This window comes from Saimiri boliviensis, chromosome 1, assembly GCF_048565385.1.
Source record: "Saimiri boliviensis isolate mSaiBol1 chromosome 1, mSaiBol1.pri, whole genome shotgun sequence".
Lineage (NCBI taxonomy): Eukaryota > Metazoa > Chordata > Mammalia > Primates > Cebidae > Saimiri > Saimiri boliviensis.
This window is the reverse complement of record NC_133449.1, coordinates 146235143-146255319: the sequence shown is the minus strand read 5'-3', so window position 1 is coordinate 146255319 and position 20177 is coordinate 146235143. Positions and strand designations below refer to the sequence as shown.

At 48.9% G+C, this 20177-nt stretch overlaps 1 protein-coding gene across 7 annotated transcripts in view; it reads right to left on the bottom strand.

Annotated features, from left to right (window-relative positions):
- The window catches only part of ST3GAL2 (ST3 beta-galactoside alpha-2,3-sialyltransferase 2), a 60855-nt gene that overhangs the window by 16418 nt on the left and 24260 nt on the right, over positions 1–20177 (bottom strand). For 3 of the 7 annotated variants that reach the window (XM_074406251.1, XM_039480445.2, XM_010350644.3), the window contains exon 2: positions 2549–3899. In XM_074406251.1, coding sequence (XP_074262352.1) covers positions 2549–2887 — 339 coding nt within the window. In that variant the 5' untranslated portion in view covers positions 2888–3899. Of the gene's footprint in view, positions 1–2548; positions 3900–7899; positions 8057–10312; positions 10452–12740; positions 12892–13812; positions 13918–20177 lie in introns of those variants that run through there. The other 4 variants (XM_074406231.1, XM_074406239.1, XM_010350643.3 and 1 more) reach the window with 4 other exon arrangements.

Here is a 20177-nt window from a genome sequence, read left to right as displayed (position 1 = left end):
ACAGTCACTTCAACTCAGGAGGTGGAGGTTGCAATAAGCTAAGATCGAGCCACCGCACTACAGCCTGGGGGACAAGAGTGAGATTCCATCTCAAAAAAAAAAAAAAAATGTTCTGTGGCCAGGCGAGGTGGCTCACGCCTGTAACCCCAGCACTTCGGGAGGCTGAGGTAGGTGGATCACTTGAGGCCACGAGTTCAAAACCAGCCTGGCCAACACAGCAAAACTCAATCTCTACTAAAAACACAAAAATTAGCCAGGCCTGGTAGCACGTGCCTATAATCCCAGCTACTCAGGAGGCTGAGGCATGAGAATCACTTGAACCAGGAGATGGAGGTTGCAGTGAGCCAAGATCGCACCTTTGTATTCCAGTCTGAGCAAAAGAGCAAACCTGTCTCAGGAAAAAAAAAAAAAGAAAGAAAAAGGAGGCTGAGGCAGGAGAATCGCTTGAACCTAGGAGGTGGAGGTTGCAGTGAGCCAAGATCATGCCACTGCAATCCAGCCTGGATGACAGAACGACACAGTCTCAAAAAAAAAAAAAAAAAAAAAAAAGAAAATGTTCTGTGGGCCAGTCATAGATGCTCATACCTACAATCCTAGTGTTTTGAGAGGCTACACTGAACTATTATTGTACTATCCCCCACACCAGCAGGGATTATAGAGCAAGACCCTATATCTAAAAAACATAAAAATAGGCTGGGTCCAGTGGCTCACGCCTGTAATCCCAGCACTTACGGAGGCCAAGGCAGGTGGATCACTTGAGGTCAGGAGTTTGAGACCAGCCTGGCCAACATGGTGAAATCCTGTCTCTACTAAAAATACAAAAATCAACTGGGCGTGGTAGTAGGCACCTATAATCCCAGCTACTCAGGAGGCTGAGGCAGGAGAATCACTTGAACCCAGGAGGCGGAGATTGGCAGTGGGCCAAGATCACGCCCTGCACTCCAGCCTGGCAACAGAGTGAGACTCCATCTCAAAAAAAAACAAAAACAAAAACAAACAAAAAAACCACACACGCATACATAAAAATAAAACAAAATGTTCTGTGGATGGAGCCATAACTCGATGGGTTTGTGGCTGAGCAAGGCCTGCTCAGGGGATGGAAGACTGATCTGTAGAGGGAGCTTGGCTCTGAGGCAAGAATTCCGATACAAAAATTAGCCCGGTGTGGTTGCCTGCACCTGTAGTCCCAGCTACTCTGAAGCTCAGGTGGGATCGCTTGAGCCTGGGTCGTCAAGGATGCAGTGAGCCAAGATTGTGCCACTGCAGAAACAGGGAGAACTTGTCTCAAAAAAAAGCTGTCACAGTAAGAGCCCACAGTCCTCCTAGTGGCCCCAGCTCTGCAGACCCTGGTCCTTAGGCACTTTGACAGTCTGGGCCAAAAGGCAGGTTCTGTGGCATTGTTCTGATAAGCCTGATCACCTGAGCTCATCCCTCATGGCTTGGGAGCCTGCTGGGGCTCAGTGTTGACACAGCCCCATCTTGACATGTGCAGCAACCAGACGGCCTGCAGACCCCGTGGAGTGACATTCCAGAGGCCTGGCATGAGGTAGAAGGAATTAAAAGTAGTGGAAAAGTGATGACTGGAAGGACAGGGAGGACTCCTGCAGCCCTGCCCCTTCACCTTCCTTATTCCCTGAGGGTCTCTTTTGCTTCCCTTTTTTTTTTTTTTTTTTACCTTAACTCTATAATCAGGCAACACTTTATTTCACAAAATAGAACAAGTCTTCCCTATAAGGCTTTCTTATCCTAGCTCAGTAAAAAGTCTTCCAGCAGTTGTAAAGAACCAAGCAAGGGACTCTGCTCTCATGGTATTTACAATTATTTTGGCTGGGCTTGGTGGCTCACACCGGTAATCCCAGCACTTTGGGAGGGTGACGTAGGCAGATCATCTGAGGTCAGAAATTTGAGACCAGCCTGACCAACATGGTGAAACCCTGTCTCTACTAAAAATGCAAAAAAATTAGCTGGGCGTGGTAGCGCATGCCTGTAATCCCAGCTACTCAGGAGGCTGAGGCAGGAGACTCGCTTGAACCCAGGAGGTGGAGGTTGCAGTGAGCGATCATTGTACCACTGCACTCCAGCCTGGGTGAGAGAATGAGGATCCATCTCAAAAGACAATTATTTTGAGCCAATGTTTATAAATTAGAATATTTAGTTATAAAAATCGGGATTCTTGGGTTTTCTTAAAAGAAAACCCAGATCCAACTTCGTGCACAAACAACTGCTGGGGCCGAGCGGCGGCTGCCTCCTTCTTCCGGGGCAGGCCCCCCATGGCCGTGCTCCCTGCTCCCCTCTGCTCCCCGCATCCATGCTACCTGCCTGGTCCAGGAGGCACTTCTGGCCTATGCTCAGCTCCTTACAAGCACTGGAAAATACTAGCTCCCTTCATCAGGTCAGCACTCTCTTTGCCCTTCAGTAATCTGTGATCCTATAAATGGCTCTGGTCAAATGGGCATTACACTTTGGGGGGCCAGAAATCCAAGAGGGGGCCCAGATTGGCAGTTTTAGACTGGGGGACAGACCCCCAGAGATGGGCAGTGACTCTTACCATCCACCACCTCTGGACATCCAGTGGAAGATCCATGTTCTCTCGGGTCCAGACGGGGGAAATGTTGCCGTCGAAGTGGCTGTCAAACCAGTCGGAGGCACCAGCGTCACCCATGCAGTGGCGACAGGCACAGTTCTTGCCGAAGAGACCCTCCTTGCTGAGGCGCTGCAGGCCGGCATAGCCAGGCACCAGCTTCACCCGGTGCGTCCCGCCCAGGGCCCCCGAGTCTAGGTAGGGCAGCGTGGCCATGCTGTGGTGTGAGTAGGTGAAGAGCAGGGACATGATGAACACGAGCAGGAAGGCCACGGAGAGGAACCATACCCGCAGGGAGCACTTCATGGTGCTGGCAGACACACGGCAGTCACCGTGGCCACTCCTTTCCCAGCCCACTGAGGGGCCAGCCACGGCGTAGCCTGACTGTTGTGGCACCACATGCAAAGGGCATAGGGGCAGCTGCTGCAGCAGGGGACAGTGGCAGGAGTCCCTTGCCACACCCTCCCTCAATGTGGGGAGAACGCACGTTGGCAGGAGTTGCTGTCCTGTCCCTGAGTCAGGCGAGCCCCTGCTTAGAGCTTCATCGGGTCTCTCTGGCACTAGCTGGGCCACAGGGGCTCTGCCTCTCCTGCCACTCTGGCGAGGGGGAGGTCAGTCCATCGCAGCCCTTTAGTCCCTTGGGATTGCTGGCTGCCAGCTCTAGGGGTCCCCCTCTTTGGTGGCTTGAAATAATCCAGTCTGGAGCAGTCGGGGTCTTTGTGGCTCATGAGCAGACACTGAGGCGGCCCCTTGTCCCTGGCAGCAAGGAAGCTCTAGAACTCCAATCTCAACAGAGAGCACATGGGCTTCAGGGGACCTGGGTTCCATGCAAGTGTTGTCCCACCTTGGCTGATCCTCTTGGCCCAACACATCTGCAAGAGTAGGGGAGCTAGACCCCAACCCTGAGAGGAGAAAAACAAGAAGTGCTGTGAGCGTCAGAAAACTCCACTATAGACTGAGATCCTTCTCGTCGTAGGTCCTATCCATCTAAGTTGCTGGTCCCTTCTCCTGGTGGCCACAGTCCCAGATACAGTTGCGTAAGGGTCGCAAAGCTCCTACTGTGGCTGTGGGGTCCTCTGGCGCTGGGAACAGCTGCTGTTCAGCAGGGCACTGTGTCCAATATCTTCTGGGTCAGGTGAGTGTGTGCCAAGCCCCCCGCCAGGGCCCAGGCCTCCTTCCTGGTACCTCTGGCCCAGGTTCGGCAGCAGCACTGCCCATCCCCACTCCCCCGGAGCCAGCCTGTCCTGCTGTTAGCTCATAGTAATCCCCTGGCAGGTTCCCCTTCACTTGTCAGGTGCCAGGCTGCCGCCACACGACCCTAGAATGGCAGAGAGGGGAAATAATGTGCGGATGAGTATCAGGGGTACCGGGCTCTGTCCCAGCTCCACCCCAAGTCCCAGAGGGGGCAAAGCTAGCAGGAGAGGAGATGCCCACTTAATCAGATGGTGGACATGACCAAGGGGGCTCTGCTCTCTAACTGCACAGACAGCATCACTCTCTGGGACTCCCGGGCCTGGAGGACTAGATTAGCCCAGAGTTTTCACTTCTTAGCCAGAAGGTAAACAAGGAGTAAAGTGATTTTTCCTAAGCCACATGCTGGATGGATCAGGTTCAGAAAGTTCCTAGTCCAGCTATGTGCAGTTAATTTCAGGTGAAATGTCAGGGAAAACAGCCCAGAGAAGATCCCAGGGGAGTATGGACACTGACTGCCCCCAACAGTGCTCTCTGGAGCCTGTCAGTGCCTGCAGAGGCCTCTCCCAGTAAGAAGGGAGGGCTGGCCAGTCTCTGTGGCTGCCCCACTTCTCTCCGCTGTGGATTATCAATGAGGCATTGCTGGGTCCACTCAGTGAACCGTGAACAGTCCTGCCAGCTCTGGTGCTGGGGAGAACCTGCCTGTGTCAGGAGGTGCGGTTGCTGGGCTTGATCCTGCCCCCAACAGCCCTCTGGGCAGTTGCCTATCTCCAGCTGTACATAATAACAAAGTGAATGCCAAGGTTCCTAGCAGCACTGACAGCCTGAGGCCCCATGCTGCCCAAGCAGGCAAGAACAGGGAGAAGGGGCCACCTGTAGGGCAGTTGGGGTCTCAGCCATAAGGAAAGGAGCTCAGATCCATGCCAGGTGCAAGGGAGCCAGAGTGGGTCAGAGGAATGCTGAGAAAGGAGCTCCTGAGCGCTGGCTCCGTGCCGTGGGAATCCTGCAAACCCGGCTGCCTCACCTCTCCCCAACCCCCCTCCAAATCCGCCTAGCCACACTGCTGACCTAGCCCCTGGGCCTCACAGAGCAGCCCTGCTCCCTATCCTTGTTGAAGTCTCTAGCCCCCTCTTGGGGTCTCCTGGCTGCTTCCAGCAGCTGCAGACAAGGTCTCTCAGGCTCTGTGCTCAAGAAACCAGCTGCCTCTCCATTTGTGGCCACGAAGCCAGCAGGGAATGGAACAAGCATATTACAAAAAGGACATTATTCTGGGTGGGAAAATGATGTTCACAAAAGTAGAGGAACTCATCTAAGGTCACGACCTTGTGAATGGAGGTGGCTTTGGGATGGGCCAGGGCACAGAAAGAAGGCTGTAGCCTCCACGAACCACCCAGGGCTCAGAGGTGAGAGGCAACGAGACATGGAGTTGGCTTCTCAGAATCAAGAGTGAAGCCCCACCCACGGGCCTCACTAGCACTCCTGGCTTTAATCCATGGAGACCCCAGCAGCACTGGCTCAAATGTGCCTCTTCCAATGTTCTGCTGTACCCATTGAGCCAATCCCACTCTAGGCATGGCCTTGGCTGAACTGTCTGTAGATGGGAAGCCAGGTCGTTGTCTCTTCCCATTCTCTTTGCCAATGCATGCCCAACATTTAAGGAAAGAACTTGAGTTCTTCCAGGGTCCTGCTCCCAGCTTCCCGTGACCTGAGGAGAGCCAGTCACCATGCAGGTGGCCCTGGAAGGCAGTGATTTTGCAGCTGATGGGAGCAAGACATCCTGGCTAGGCAGCCCCCCAGTGGCCACTGAAGCTAGGGGCTGCACAGAGCTGGCACAAGAGGCTTCCAAAGAAAGCAACTCCATCAGGGAAGTCATTAACTCCTGGGGATTCTAGATCAATGCAGGAGGCATCTGAGGTAACTGCATTGCCTGTGAGGAGAGGAAAATCCCTCGTTTTGACAACATGGCTGGAAAGAGCAGAGAAGTAGAGCATCTGGCAAAGGCCCCTGCTTTGGGAACCCCAGGTCCAGGCATTACTGTGAACTTAAGCTGCTCAGTTTGTTGTGGTGAGGGCAAATAGAGTGATGAGGAGGAGCTAAAAAAAAAAATCAGAGGTCTCCAGGCATGCACTAAAAATCCAAGAAGCCACCTGGTGCTGACCCTCTCACAGTTCATTTCCACCTGTGCCCCTCAGCTGCTCCCCTTCACAGCTACTCAGATCATTCACAACTCCATGCACACCTCCATATAAAAAGCTCAGAGGAGACGAGGTGCCATAGCTCATGCCTGTAATCCCAGCACTTTGGGAGGCCAAAGTGGGAGGATCACCTGAGGTCAGAAGTTTGAGACAAGCCTGACCAACATGGTGAAACCCCATCTTTACTAAAAATACAAAAAATCAGCTGGGTGTGGTGGCGGACACCTGTAATCACAGCTACTCGGGAGCCTAAGGCAGAAGAATTACTTGAACCTGGGAGGTGGAGGTTGCAGTGAGCCAGATCATGCCATTGCACTCCAGCCTGGGCAACAAGAGCAAAACTCTGTCTCAAAACAAACAAACTCGGAGGAGGCTGGGCACAGTGGCTCACACCTGTAATCCTAGTAGTTTGGGAGACTGAGGCGGGCAAATCACTTGAGGTCAGGAGTTTGAGACAAGCCTAGCCAACACGATGAAACCCCATCTCTACTAAAAATACAAAAATAAGCCAGGTGTGGTGGCACATGCCTATACTCCAAGTTGCTCAGGAGGCCGAGGCAGGAGAACCCTGGAAGTGGAGGTTGCAGTGAGCTGAGATTGCACCACTGCACTCCTATCTGGGCAAGACAGCAAGACTCTGACTCAAAAAAAAAAAAAAAAAAAAAAAATAGCCAGGCAGGGTGGTATGTGCCTCTAGTCCTAATTACTTCAGAAGCTGAGGTAGGAAGATCACCTGAGCCTGGAGAGGTTAAGGCTGCACTGAGCCGTGATCACCACTGCACTCCAGCCTGGGCGAAAGAGTGAGATCCTGTCTCTAAGTAAATAAATAGCATTCCCACCACCTCAGAAAGTTCTTTTTGCTCCCTGCCAGTCCATACCCAAGGCCCCGTCACTTTTCTGACTTCCGTCACCAAAGGTCAGATGTGCCTGCCCTTGAGCTTCACAGAATCACGCATGACAGAGATGCCCTTGGGTGTGCCCTGGAGATCCGCTCCGTCTGCTCTGTGTTAGTTGCTTGTTCTTTTCCCATGTTCGAACATTTGAGTGTTATGAAAAAAGCTGCATGAACTTCTTGTGCCAGTCTTTTCATGGGCACATACTCCCACTTCTCTTGGAAATAAATACCTGGGAGTGGAACTGCTGGGTCATAGGGCAGGCATGTGTCTAATTTACTAGAAATTATCGCTTTTCAAAGCATTTTTTTTTTTTTTTTTTTTTTGAGACGGAGTTTTCGCTCTTGTTACCCAGGCTGGAGTGCAATGGCGCGATCTCGGCTCACAGCAACCTCCGCCTCCTGGGTTCAGGCAATTCTCCTGCCTCAGCCTCCTGAGTAGCTGGGATTACAGGCACGCACCACCATGCCCAGCTAGAAATTATCAGCTTTTCAAAGTGGTTGGAGCATTGTGCATTCCCACCTGTGAAATATGAGAGTTCCAGAGTTCCATTTGTTTCATGTCCTTGATATTTTCAATCTTTTTAATTTTAGGCATTCTGGTGGTGTCTAGTAAACGCTACTGTTTATACTACTAGATACATAGGAACCTGTGCACCAGGACCTGTACAGAAATGTTTATAACAGCACTGTGTAATAGCTGAAAACTACAAACAATTCAAATGTCCATCAATATAGAATCGATAAATTGTGGTGCATTTGTGCCATATAGTAAAACGAATAAACTCCAGTGTTAGACATAAACAAGGATAAATATGGCCAAAAAACTATTATGTCGAGTTGAAAGACAGGTCATGGATAAATGATCACAGTATGAATCCACGAAAAGCTAAAAAATATGCAAAGCTAAGCAAGACATTGCCTATGTCTCTCTAAAAGACAATAATAGAGAAAATCAAGGAAACAACACAAAATTCAGGGAATTCCTCTGGAAGGGGAAGAAAGGTAGATGAAATAAGGAGAGCTGGAGTACTGGGTACCTCATAATCCAGGTGGTGGGTACAGAAGTTTTTTTTCTTTTGAGACGGAGTCTTGCTCTGTCACTTAGTCTGGAGCGCAATGGTGTGATCTTGGCTCACTGCAGTCTCCTCCACCTCCCAGGTTCAAGCGATTCTCCTATCTCAGCTTCCTGAGTAGCTGGGATTACAGGCACATGCCACCATGCCCAGTTAATTTTTTGCATTTTTAGTAGAGATGGGTTTCACTATGTTGGCCAGGCTGGTTTTGAACTCCTGCCCTCAGGTGATCCACCCACCTTGGCCTCCAGAAATGCTGGGATTACAGGCATGAGCCACCATGCCCAGCCATAGAGTATTTTTTATATTTACTCTTTATACTTTTTTGTTGTTGTTTTAATGTGTCCTGCAATTCACAGTGTTTATTCTTTCTTTTTAAATTTATATTTTATTTTTTTGCCAGAAGGTATTCTCATCTGAACAATATTTATTCTTTAAAGACCACACATAGAATATATACTACTTTGAGTCTGTGATGCATTTCATAGTAAAATCTAAAATTCTCTTGGATTAAAACATGTTTTGTTTTATTTTTACTTATATAAATAAGTAAAATATAATAAATACATAAATAAAATGTATTTATTTGGGAGACCAGAAAGGAACTGCTGCAATATCCCAAGTGGTGGAGAAATGGCTGTATGTACTCTGAAAGGCTTAACTAGTAGGGTAGTTGGAGGGCACAAGGAGGGGGCCCCTGGGGAGGGGAAGCGAGTGGGAAGAGAAAGAGAGGAATCAGGGAAACACGGAGCCTGCGGCCTGAGCAACCTGGTGGATGGGGGTGCCATTCACTATACAGAAAAAAAACCAATGGATTTGGGTGGGAAAAAGTAAAAGTTCTGGTTAAACTTAAGATATCTTTAGGCTGGGTGCTGGGCGCGGTGGCACGTGCCTATAGTCCCAGCTGCTCGGGAGGCTAAGGTGGGAGGATCACTTGAGCCCAGGAGTTCTAGGCTGTAGTGCTCTATGCCAATCGGGTGTCTGCACTAAGTTCAGCATCAATATGGTAACCTCCCGGGAGTGGAGGACCACCAGGTTGCCTAAGGAGGGGTGAATCCACCCAGGTCAGAAACAGAGCAGGTCAAAACTCCCATGCTGATCAGTAGTGGAATCGTCCCTGTGAATAGCCACTGCACTCCAGCCTGGGCAACATAGCCAGACCCCGTCTCTTCGAAAAAAAAAAAAAAAAAAAAAAAACGTATCTTTTAGGCCGGGTGTGGTGGCTCATGCCTGTAATCCCAACATTTTGGGAGGCCAAGGCGGGACGATCACTTGAGGTCAGGAGTTTGAGACCAGCCTGGACAATACAGTAAGACCTCATCTCTACAAAAATGTAAAAACATGAACTGGGCATGGTGGCAATGTGCCGGTAGAACTAGCTACTCGGGGCTGAGACGGAAGGATCACTTGAGCCCACGAGTTCAAGGTTGCAGTGAGTTGTGATCATGCCAGGGCACTCCAGCATGGGCAACAGAATGAGACCCCGACTCAAGTCTTTTAGACATCCACATGCATTGGAAAGAGGCAGTTTGGATACACCTGTCTGAAGCTCACGGATGAGGTCACAATTAGAGGGACGTATTTGAGAGTCAAAGTCATTAGAGTACAGTTTTAAAGTACAGGACCAGAACAAATCTAGGGAGGGCCTGCCACAAACAAGAGTAGATGCCTCAGGACAGAACCTGGGGCACTCTGCTGTCCAAAACAGAGGCCTGGAAAGAAACCGGGAACCAGGCAGGGGGAGAAACAGCCCTGTATCTGGGAAGCCAAGAGAAGAAAGGTTCCAGAATGAAGGAGGAATTAACAGTGTCAAGTGTTGTGAAAAAGTAAGGTGAGGACTGAGAACTGACCACTGGATGGAGGGCAGTGGTGACCTTCATAATGTCTAATCCAGGGGTATCGCAAGGCTGCAGTGGCCAACAAGTACAGGAAAAGAAGCTCAACGTCATTAATCAACAGGGAAATGCAAATCAAAACCACAATCAGATGCCACTTCCTGACCATCAGGGTGACTATAATCAAGACAGATAATAACCAGTGTTAGTGAGGATGTAGAGACATTGGATCCCTCAGACTTTGCTGATGGGAATGTGAAATAATGCAGTCACTTTGGGAAACAGTCTGGCCATTCCTCAAAAGATTAAATGTCCAATCACCATAATATATGACTCAGAGAGTCTACTTCTAGGTTTATACCCAAGAAAAACGAAAACTTAGATCCACATAAAAACCTGTACCCATGGCCAGGCACGATGGCTCATCCCTGTAATCCCAGCACTTTGGGAGGCCAAGATGGGCAGATCATGATGTCAAGAGATCGAGACCATCCTGGCCAACATGATGAAACTCCATCTCTACTAAAAATAACAAAAATTACCTGGGCATGGTGGCATGCATCTGTAGTCCCAGCTACTCAGGAGGCTGAGGCAGGAGAATCACTTGAACCCAGGAGGCAGAGGCTGCAGCGAGCTGAGATAGTACCACCACACTCCAGCCCAGCAGGAGTGAGACTCCATCTCAAAAATAAATAAATAAATAAATAGCCTTGTACACAAACGATTTATATCGGCATTATTCTTAAAAGCGCCAATGTCAGCAGGGAAATGCAAATCAAAACCACAGATACCACTTCCTGATGGAACTCAAAGTTCCATCAACCAATACATGAATAAACAAAATGTGTTATATCCATCAAGGGAGTATTATTCAGACATAAAAAGGAATGAAGTTCTGATAACTTGCTACAGCATGGATGAACCTGAAAATCCCACGTTAAGTGAAAGGAGCCAGGCACAAAAGGCCCCATGCGGGATGATTTACGTAAAATGTGCAGAATAGGCAAATCCATAGAGATAGACAGTAGACTACTGGTTGCCAGGGAAGAATGGGGAATGACTGCCAGTGGGTTGGAGTTTCCTTCTGAGGGTCATGTTCTAAAATCGTTTGTGGTGAATAGACTAAAAGCTACTGACTTGTATGCTTCAAATAGATGAAATGCATGGTGTGTGAATTATAGCTTAATAAAGGCGTTACAGGCCGGGCGCGGTGGCTCACGCCTGTAATCCCAGCACTTTGGGAGGCCGAGGCAGGTGGATCACGAGGTCAAGAGATCGGACCATCCTGGTCAACATGGTGAAACCCCGTCTCTACTAAAAATACAAAAAATTAGCTGGGCATGGTGGCACGTGCTTGTAATCCCAGCTACTCAGGAGGCTGAGGCAGGAGAATTGCCTCAACCCAGGAGGCGGAGGTTGCAGTGAGCCGAGATAGCACCATTGCACTCCAGCCTGGGTAACAAGAGTGAAACTCAGTCTCAAAAAAAATAATAATAAAAATAAAGGTGTTACAACAAAAAGAGGGAATGGGGCTGGGTGCGGTGGCTCATGCCTGTAATCCCAGCACTCTGGCAGGCCTAAGTGAGCAGATGACCTGGGATCAGGAGTTCAAGACCAGCCTGGCCAACATGGTGAAACCACTTCTCTACTAAAAATAACAAAAATTAGCCAGGGATGGTGGTGGGAACCTGTAGTCCCAACTACTCGGGAGGCTGAGGCAGGAGAATTGCTTGAACTGGGAGATGGAGGTTGCAGTGAGCCGAGATCATGCCTTTGTACTCCAGCCTGGGCAACAGAGTGAAACTCTGTTTCAGAAAGAAAGGGTTGGGGGTGCCGGGTGCAGTGGCTCACACCTGTAATTCCAGCACTTTGGAAGGCTGAGGCAGGCGGATCACCTGAGGTCAGGGGTTTGAGACCATCCTGGCCAACATGGCAAAATCCCCCATCTCTACTAAAAATACGAAAATTAGTTGGGCGTGGTGGCACACACCTGTAATCCCAGCTACCTGGGAAGCTGAAGCAGGAGAATGGCTTGAACCTGAGAGGTAGAGGTTGCAGTGAGCCAAGATTGAGCCACTGCACTCCAGCCTGGGTGAGACTGAGACTCTGTCTTGAAAAAAAAAAGAAAAGAAAATGGGATGAAGAGAGTGGAATGTGAAATGGTGTTTGGCTGGGAGATGGTCCAGAATGTATGTATACTGATAAGAATGATTTACTAGAGAAGTAGAAATTTATGATGCAGGAAAAAGAGGTGAACAGAGGAACAAGGGCTGGGAGCAGCAAGAGGGGATGATGGGATTGAGTGTTGTCCTGGAAGGGCTACTTATAGGACAGGTGGCAAAGCAGATCAAGTGGCAAAGACAGTGAGGAGGGTCCCTTTATTGTTGGGGTTGGAGATTTACAAAGAGACCAGATGTGAAATAGTCTTCTAAGAGAGAAAGGGAGTGACTAGGGAAATTTAGAAGGTAGCAAAGCAACACTATGGTCTATTTTTTTTTTTTAATAGTCTCACTCTGTTGCCACGCTAGAGTTCAGTGGCGTGATCTCGGCTCACTGCAACCTCCACCTCCTGGGTTCAAGCAATTCTCCTGCCCCAGCCTCCCAAGTAGCTGGGACTACAGGGCCTCGCTACCACACCTGGCTAATTTTTGTATTTTCAGTAGAGACGGGGTTTCACCATGTTGGTCAGGCTGATCTTGAACTCCTGACCCCAAGTGATCTGCCTGCTGTGGCCTCCCAAAATCCTGGGACTACCAGTGTAAGCCACTGTGCCCAGCCAACACTATGGTCTTCTAAGAGGCATGGTCACAAATACAACAAATTTGAGGAGACCATTTATCAATAAATGTCCCCTGAATGGTCCATGTCAGGGCAGCCAGGGCCCTGAAGACCTCACCTTTCACCTTCAGGAGATGCAACCTTGAGCTACTTCCACCTCCAAGTACAAGGAACCTCAAAGGAGACACTCACCAGCTCACAGGTAAATGGGAAAAAACCCCAAAGCAATGGACTGAGGAGGAGAGTGCCCCAAAAGGAGAACAGCAGGGGCTGTTTTGGAGGCTGCAGCAGCTTTAGAGCCATTCTCGGTCAGATCCCAGGAGACAGCCATCATCGAATTAACCTAATGGAGCACAGAATAGCACGGCTTCAGACCAGCACAGCTGAACACAACCTTCCTGGCAGGCAGAGAAAAGAAACGTCAAAATAAGGCCCTGAGGCTGGGGGGATGGGTGCTGCTTGCCTCTGGGAGGGAGGGGAGAGGGACAGAAGCCTAGCCCAACACTCGGACAAAGCCTCCTCTCTCCACCCACTTCCACACAGCCTGAGGACATGTCCCAAAGCTCATTCTAAAGGCATCAAGCCACAGCCTACTGCTCCAATGGCCTGATGCTTTATGAACCTGAGTGTTTTCAGGGATAGCCTCTCATTTAGTATGCGCAGAAGTCCCAGGACCAGCTGAACAAGGTCAGCCAGGTGGAAGTGAAATGCTTTAATACCACGCCAGGTCTGATGACTTCAAGCCTAGAGCTCCTTCCACAGACCCCACTGCCTTCCCAAAGCACTCTTCTACTAACTGGGATACAACCATCAAAAGATTCCCTGTGTCCCAGATCCCTGCCAGCCTAGTAACCCAGAACACTCCCTGTCTCCTGGGGGAGGCAGCACCTGAACCTGGTAGAAGAAGCTGGCGGGGTTGGGGAGTGGCCAGTTATCTTGAAGAGACTGAAAGCCCTTCCCTCCCTGACAACTCAAACGCAGCAAGGCCTGTCCTTGACCTGACTGAGAATGGGCTGCTTCACCACCCAAGCTTGGTTAACTGAAGTTACCCGCATTGCAACACCCTGGCATCAGCCTCTGGCATGAACCCCTCAGCACTACCCTAGGGACTCAAGGCCTTTCCACTCCCCAGCACCAACTCCTTGGGCAGCCCCTGCCTTCCTGCAGAACGTCAGCCTTATGTCCAGCTGAAATCTCAGCTCTGGTACCTCTAATGCTGCCCAGAGTTCATAGCCAGAAACCCAGAAGGGAAGAGCTAACATACTTCTTCAAACCAAGAGTGTCACTTTGGCTTTCAATGAAGTCCTAGAGAAACAAACTGTCAGCCTTCACTGCATGAGGGTCGAGGTTGCACCCTAACAGCCTCTTCCTGTAGGAGATAGATCAAAGAAACAAAATAAATAATAATAATAAAGAAAAGGAAAAAAAAATAAAGAACAGACTTAGAGGGGGAAGCTGGGCCCTGAGGCACAGGGAGGGGGCGCAGCAGAGGAGCTGGGATGAATGGTCCCTTGAGACCCACCAGCTGCTCTGCCCTTCACCTGCTCCCTCAGGAGGGAGCCCCACTATGTTTTCAGGCAGGGTAGGCAGGGGGAAATTCGGTATCTTCTTGTACCTCTCTATACTAAAATATGAAGTAACGTCTAGAAAGACAATTCTCAGGCCAGGCTCGGTGGCTCACGCCTATAATTGCAGCACTTTGGGAGGCCAAGGCAGGTAGATCACAAGGTCAAGAGATCAAGACCGGCCGGGCGCGGTGGCTCAAGCCTGTAATCCCAGCACTTTGGGAGGCCGAGGTGAGTGGGTCACGAGGTCAAGAGATTGAGACCATCCTGGTCAACATGGTGAAACCCCACCTCTACTAACAATACAAAAAATTAGCTGGGCATGGTGGCGCGTGCCTGTAATCCCAGCTACTCAGGAGGCTGAGGCAGAAGAAGTGCCTGAACCCAGGAGGCGGAGGTTGCGGTGAGCCGAGATCGCGCCATTGCACTCCAGCCTGGGTAACAAGGGCGAAACTCCGTCTCAAAAAAAAAAAAAAAAAGAGAGAGAGATCGAGACCATCCTGGTCAACATGGTGAAACCCTGTCTCTACTAAAAATATAAAAATTAGCTGGGCATGGTGGCGTGCGCCTGTAGTACCAGCTAATGGGGAGGCTGAAGCAGTAGAATTGCTTGAACCCAGGAGGCAGAGGTTGCAGTGATCGCGCCACTGCACTCCAGCCTGGCTAACAAGAGCAAAACTCCGTCTCAAAAAAAAAAAAAAAAAAAAAAAAGACAATTCTCGACTGGCTCTGGTGGCTCACACTTACAATCCCAGCACTTTGTGAGACTGAGGCCAGAGGATCACTTGAGTCCAGGGGTTGGAGCCTGGGTAATATATTGAGACCTTATCTCTATTTTATGAAAAAGTTTAAACCACCTATGTGGGGAAGACGAGGTCTCTCCACACTTTAGACAGCTTTTTTCCCCACTTTTTTGAGACAGGATCTTGCTCACTCTGCTGCCCAGACTGGAATGCTGTGACAGGATCACAGCTGACTGCAGCCTTGACCTCCTGTACTCAAATGATCCTCCTACCCCAGGCCCCCAAGTAGCTAGGACCATAGGCACATGCCCCCAGACCTGGCTAATTTTTTTTTTGTAAAGACAGGGTCTTGCTATTTTGCCCAGGCTGGACTTGCACTCTGACTCTTGCCTCAGCCTCCCAAGTAGCTGGGACTAAAGGAGTGCACCAGTGTGCCCAGTCCAGACTACTTTTGTTGGTTTTTTGTTGTTGTAGATATGATGTCTTGCTATTTTGCCCAGGCTGGTCTCAAACTCCTGTTCTCAAGTGATCGTGTCAACTTGCTTCCTGAAGAGCTGGGGCTGCAGGCATGAGCCACCTTGCTCAGCCCTCAGACTTCTTTGCTTTTTATTTCATCTGATACTGTTGTTGTCGCTATTTTCAAACAGACTGAGTTTAATCCATTTTGCTTTGGACTTATGTTACTATCTTAGTGTTTTGTCTACTCTTTTTTATCTTCCTGACTCCAGCCTCCCTCACCACATGTCCCCCGCTCCTGGTTTGGAAATTATATTCCTCTTCTTTTAGTGATTAATCTTATATTGTTAGCATATGTACATTTTGATGAAGTCTTCAGTTTTTCAGTAATGCCATTCTCTTCTTTTTTTGAGACGAGGTTTCGCTCTTGTTGCCCAGGATGCAGTGCAATGGTGCGATCTTGGCTCATCGCAACCTCCACTTCCCAGGTACAAGCGATTCTCCTGTCTCAGCCTCCCGAGTAGCTGGGATTAAAGGCATGTGCCACTACGCCTGACTAATTTTGTATTTTTAGTAGAGATGGGTTTTCTCCATGCTGGTCAGGCTAGTCTCGAACACCCAACCTCAGGTGATCTCCTGCCTCGGCCTCCCAAAGTACAGGGATTACAGGCATGAGCCACCGCACCCAGACAGCAATGCCATTCTCTTACAAGACAGAAATTTGGTGTGGTTTAAAATTATCTACTTTATTTTTATTCTTCCTCAGTAATGTGGTCGATTCTAGTTTTCCCTGAAAAAAAAAAAATTAAAAGCCCATTTAGATCCTGGTGGTTTTTTTTGGTTGTTGCTTCTGTGTTTTGCCGTCTGTGGCATACTGCTGGCTGCCTACCAGTGGCCACTCTCTTTTTTGCTTGCCAACAGAATCCTGATCTGTTAGGGCAGCTAAAGACCCCATCCTGGCAGATGATGCAAGAGTGGCCAAAGCCAACCAGAGCCAACCACAGCAAGCCTGTCCCTTTTTCACCAGGAATTGGTCTGAGGATGGACCAGCTCAGGCCAATGACACCCAAGGGAGTACCTGCTAAGGCCATGTTGGAAAGATTCTCCTTTCCAAACAAGGGGCCAGGCACAGTGGCTCACACCTGTAATCCCAGCACTTTTGGAGACTGAGGCAGGCAAATTACCTGAGGTCAGGAGCTCAAGACCTGCCTGGGCAACATGGTAAAATACCATCTCTACTAAAAATACATAAATTAGTGGGAGTGGTGCCAGGTGCTTGTAATCCCAGCTACTCGGGAGGCTAAGGCACAAGAATCACTCGAACTTGGGAGGTGGAGGTTGCAGTAAGCGGAGATCACATCACTGTACTCCAGCCTGGGCGACAGACAAAGACTGCATCTTTAAAAAAAAAAAAAAAAAAAAAAAAAAAAAGCAGCACATGAAGAGAAAGCTTCCTTTCTCCTAAGATCTCCCTGTCTTCCTGCCTGGGATGTTACAGGGTGATGATATAATGTCTGGAGCTGTGGCAGCCACCTCATGACCACAATAAACATCTTGCACCCTAGGATGGCAGAGTAGAAAGATCCAGGGTCCTTTGTGTTGCTGTGTGACTACTGCTCCAACCCTGGAACTACTGACCTCCACAATTCTTGCTATAAGCTAATCCACTGTTTTCCAGTTTAAGTAATTGAGGGTTATTCTGCTACTTGCATCCTAATATCCTGTTAATAGTCAATTCAATTTACAAACATAACATGTCCACTGCTGTGCTCACTGTTGGCACTAACAACATGCTCTTTCTTCAAGGGTTTACTTTTCTTCTTACTGAAGTACATCTACAACTATTCTCTCTTTTTTTTTTTTTTTTTTTTTTTTGAGACGGAGTCTTGCTCCGTCCCCACTGCAAGATTGCAGTGGCGCAATCTTGGCTCACTGCAACCACCACCTCCCAGGTTCAAGTGATTCTCTTGCCTCACCCTCCTGAGTAGCTGAGATTATAGGCATGCACCACCATGCCTGGCTAATTTTTGTATTTTTAGTAGAGACGGGGTTTCCCAAACCCTATACTGCAGTGAGCTGAGATCAAGCCACTGCTTTCCAGCCTGGGCAACAAGAGTGAAACTCTATCTCAAAAAAAGGAAAAAGTTAGCTGGGCATGGTGGTGAGTACCTATAGCCCTAGCTGCTCAGGAGGCTGAGGTGACAGGATTGTTTGAACCAGGGAGGTCAAGGCTGGTGGCATGTTCCTGTAGTCCCAGCTACTCAGATCATGCTACTGCACTCCAGCTTGGGCAACAGAGAGAGATTCTGTCTCTATAAAAAATAAAAAGCTAAAGCCCCAGGAAATGGTTGGTGGCAACTTTTCTCAGGCTACTTTCTAGCCTATGGATTCAAGCAATTTCCTAGCTCTAATTCCATGCTCCAAGTGGAGCACTTTATAGCTCTGTTAGCCCAAATTTCTGCTTCCAGACTCAGAGACCAGCAGGCCTGCAGCTTCAGCCCTGCTGTCTTCTTTGTGTTGCTAGTTCTTATCCACAGGGATGTTTATCGTTTTGAGTGTGGTAGGGGGTAGAAAAGTGGGGGTATGCATAAATATGTTTTTAGAGTTTTATCTTTTTATGTATTACTGCTATGTGTTTAGAGTATAAATTTACAGTGCCATCTTGACTGGATGCATTGGATTTAACTATTTGTACCAGGGGACTGGGGATCCCCACCAATACTAATCTCTTGGGAATAGGTATCAAACCATCTCTAAAAAGATTCACAGAACTCTAGCCAACACCATAAGGGAAGGAGACTAAGATGCCCTGGGGTAAACTGATCAAAAGACCCAACTGAAACTGCTCTCCCATACCCAATGCTACCTTCATTCCAGTCCACAGAAGGATAGGCGCAGGGCGTGCAGACACGCAAACAGGATCTTTCAAATGTGGTCTGGGCAGGCCCTCACTGACCAAGTAACATGGGCCTTAGCCTCTTCCACATCACTTGACCACTTCAGTCTTGCATCTGACTAGTGAAAACTGCACACTGGCTGTACAAACACCGCTGATGGAGGGCCCATCTAACTCTCTTCAAGTCCTTAGTCTGCCTGCACAGGCCCAGCCTGAAGTTACACTGAAAATCAGAACAATTGATTCAGGAGCCAAATTCTAGTCTAGACTATTAACCAATAAGCTAAGCAAGTTACTTTTAATTTCCAGGCAAATATTTTGTTTGTTTGTTTTTGAAATGGAGTCTTACTCTGTCACCCAGGCTGTAGTGCAGTGGTGTGATCTCGGCTCCCTGCAACCTTCACCTCCTGGATTCAAGCAATTCTCCTGACTCAGCCTCCTAACTAGCTGGGACTACAGGCACCCGCCACCATGCCCAGATAATTGCTGTATTTTTAGTAGAGATGGGGCTTTGCATTTTTGGTCAGGCTTTGGTTTCAAACTCCCGACCTCAGGTGATCCACCCACCTAGGCCTCCCAAAGTGTAGCCACCGTGCCTGGCCAAGAAAAAAGGCTATTTTGTTTCTTTTAATTAGAGACAGGGGACTGGACATGGTGGCTCACACCTGTAATCCAAGCACTTTGGAGGCCAAGGCAGGCAGATCACCTGAAGTCAGGAGTTCAAGACCAGCCTAACCAACATGGTGAAACCCCATCTTAAAAAAAAAAAAAAAAATTAGAGGCAGCGTCTCACTGTTTCCCTGGCTGGAGTGCAGTGATGTCACCACGGCTCACTGCAACCTCAAACTCTTGGGCTCAAGTGATCCTCCTGCTACAGCCTCCCAAGTAACTGGGACTACAGGCACATGTCACCACACCTGGATAATTATTTTATTTTTGTAGAGATGGGGTCTCGCTTTATTGCCCAGGCTCCAAGGCTCCAATGCTCCAAGATTCTTTTTTTTTTTTTTTTTTTTTGAGACGGAGTTTCGCTCTTGTTACCCAGGCTGGAGTGCAATGGCGCGATCTCGGCTCACCGCAACCTCCGCCTCCTGGGCTCAGGCAATTCTCCTGCCTCAGCCTCCTGAGTAGCTGGGATTACAGGCATGCGCCACCACACCCAGCTAGTGTTTTGTATTTTTAGTAGAGACGGGGTTTCACCATGTTGACCAGGATGGTCTCGATCTCTCGACCTCGTGATCCACCCGCCTCGGCCTCCCAAAGTGCTGGGATTACAGGCTTGAGCCACCGCGCCCGGCCAGATTCTTTTTTTTTTTTAAAGACAGGGTTTCACTGTGTTGCTCAGTCTGGTCTTGAACTCCTGACCTCAGGTGATCCGCCTGCCTTGGCCTCCAAAGTGCTTGGATTACAGGCGTGAGCCACCACACCTGGCCTTTTTTTTTTTTTTTTTTTTTTTGAGATGGACTCTCACTCTGTCGAGGCTAGAGGGCAGTGGTGTGATCTTGATTCATTGCAACCTCCATCTCCCAGGTTCAAATGATTCTCCTGCCTTAGCCTCCTAAGAACTGGGACTACAAATGTGTGCCACCATACCCAGCTAATTTTTGTATTTTTAGTAGAGATGGGATTTCACCACATTGGCTAGGCTGGTCTCAAATTCCTGACTTCAAGTGATCCACCCACCTCAGCCTCCCAAAGTGCTGGGATTACAGGCATGAGCCACCCTGCCCAGCTTCCAAGATTCTTTATCAAAAGGAAGCAATCCTACCTCCTCTCTTCTTCCCAGATGACCTCAGCATTGGTTACTGCTGACCACCACTCTGACTCCCAGTCTTACCTATTTCTTTCAACTGCTAATGTATTTCAAAAGCATGAGATGGGTTGCCCTTATTCATGCGGCCAAGGTCAAGATCCTTAACATAAACAGCATTCAGAGATCCCTAAGGCTCTCCTGCCCAGCCTCATCTCT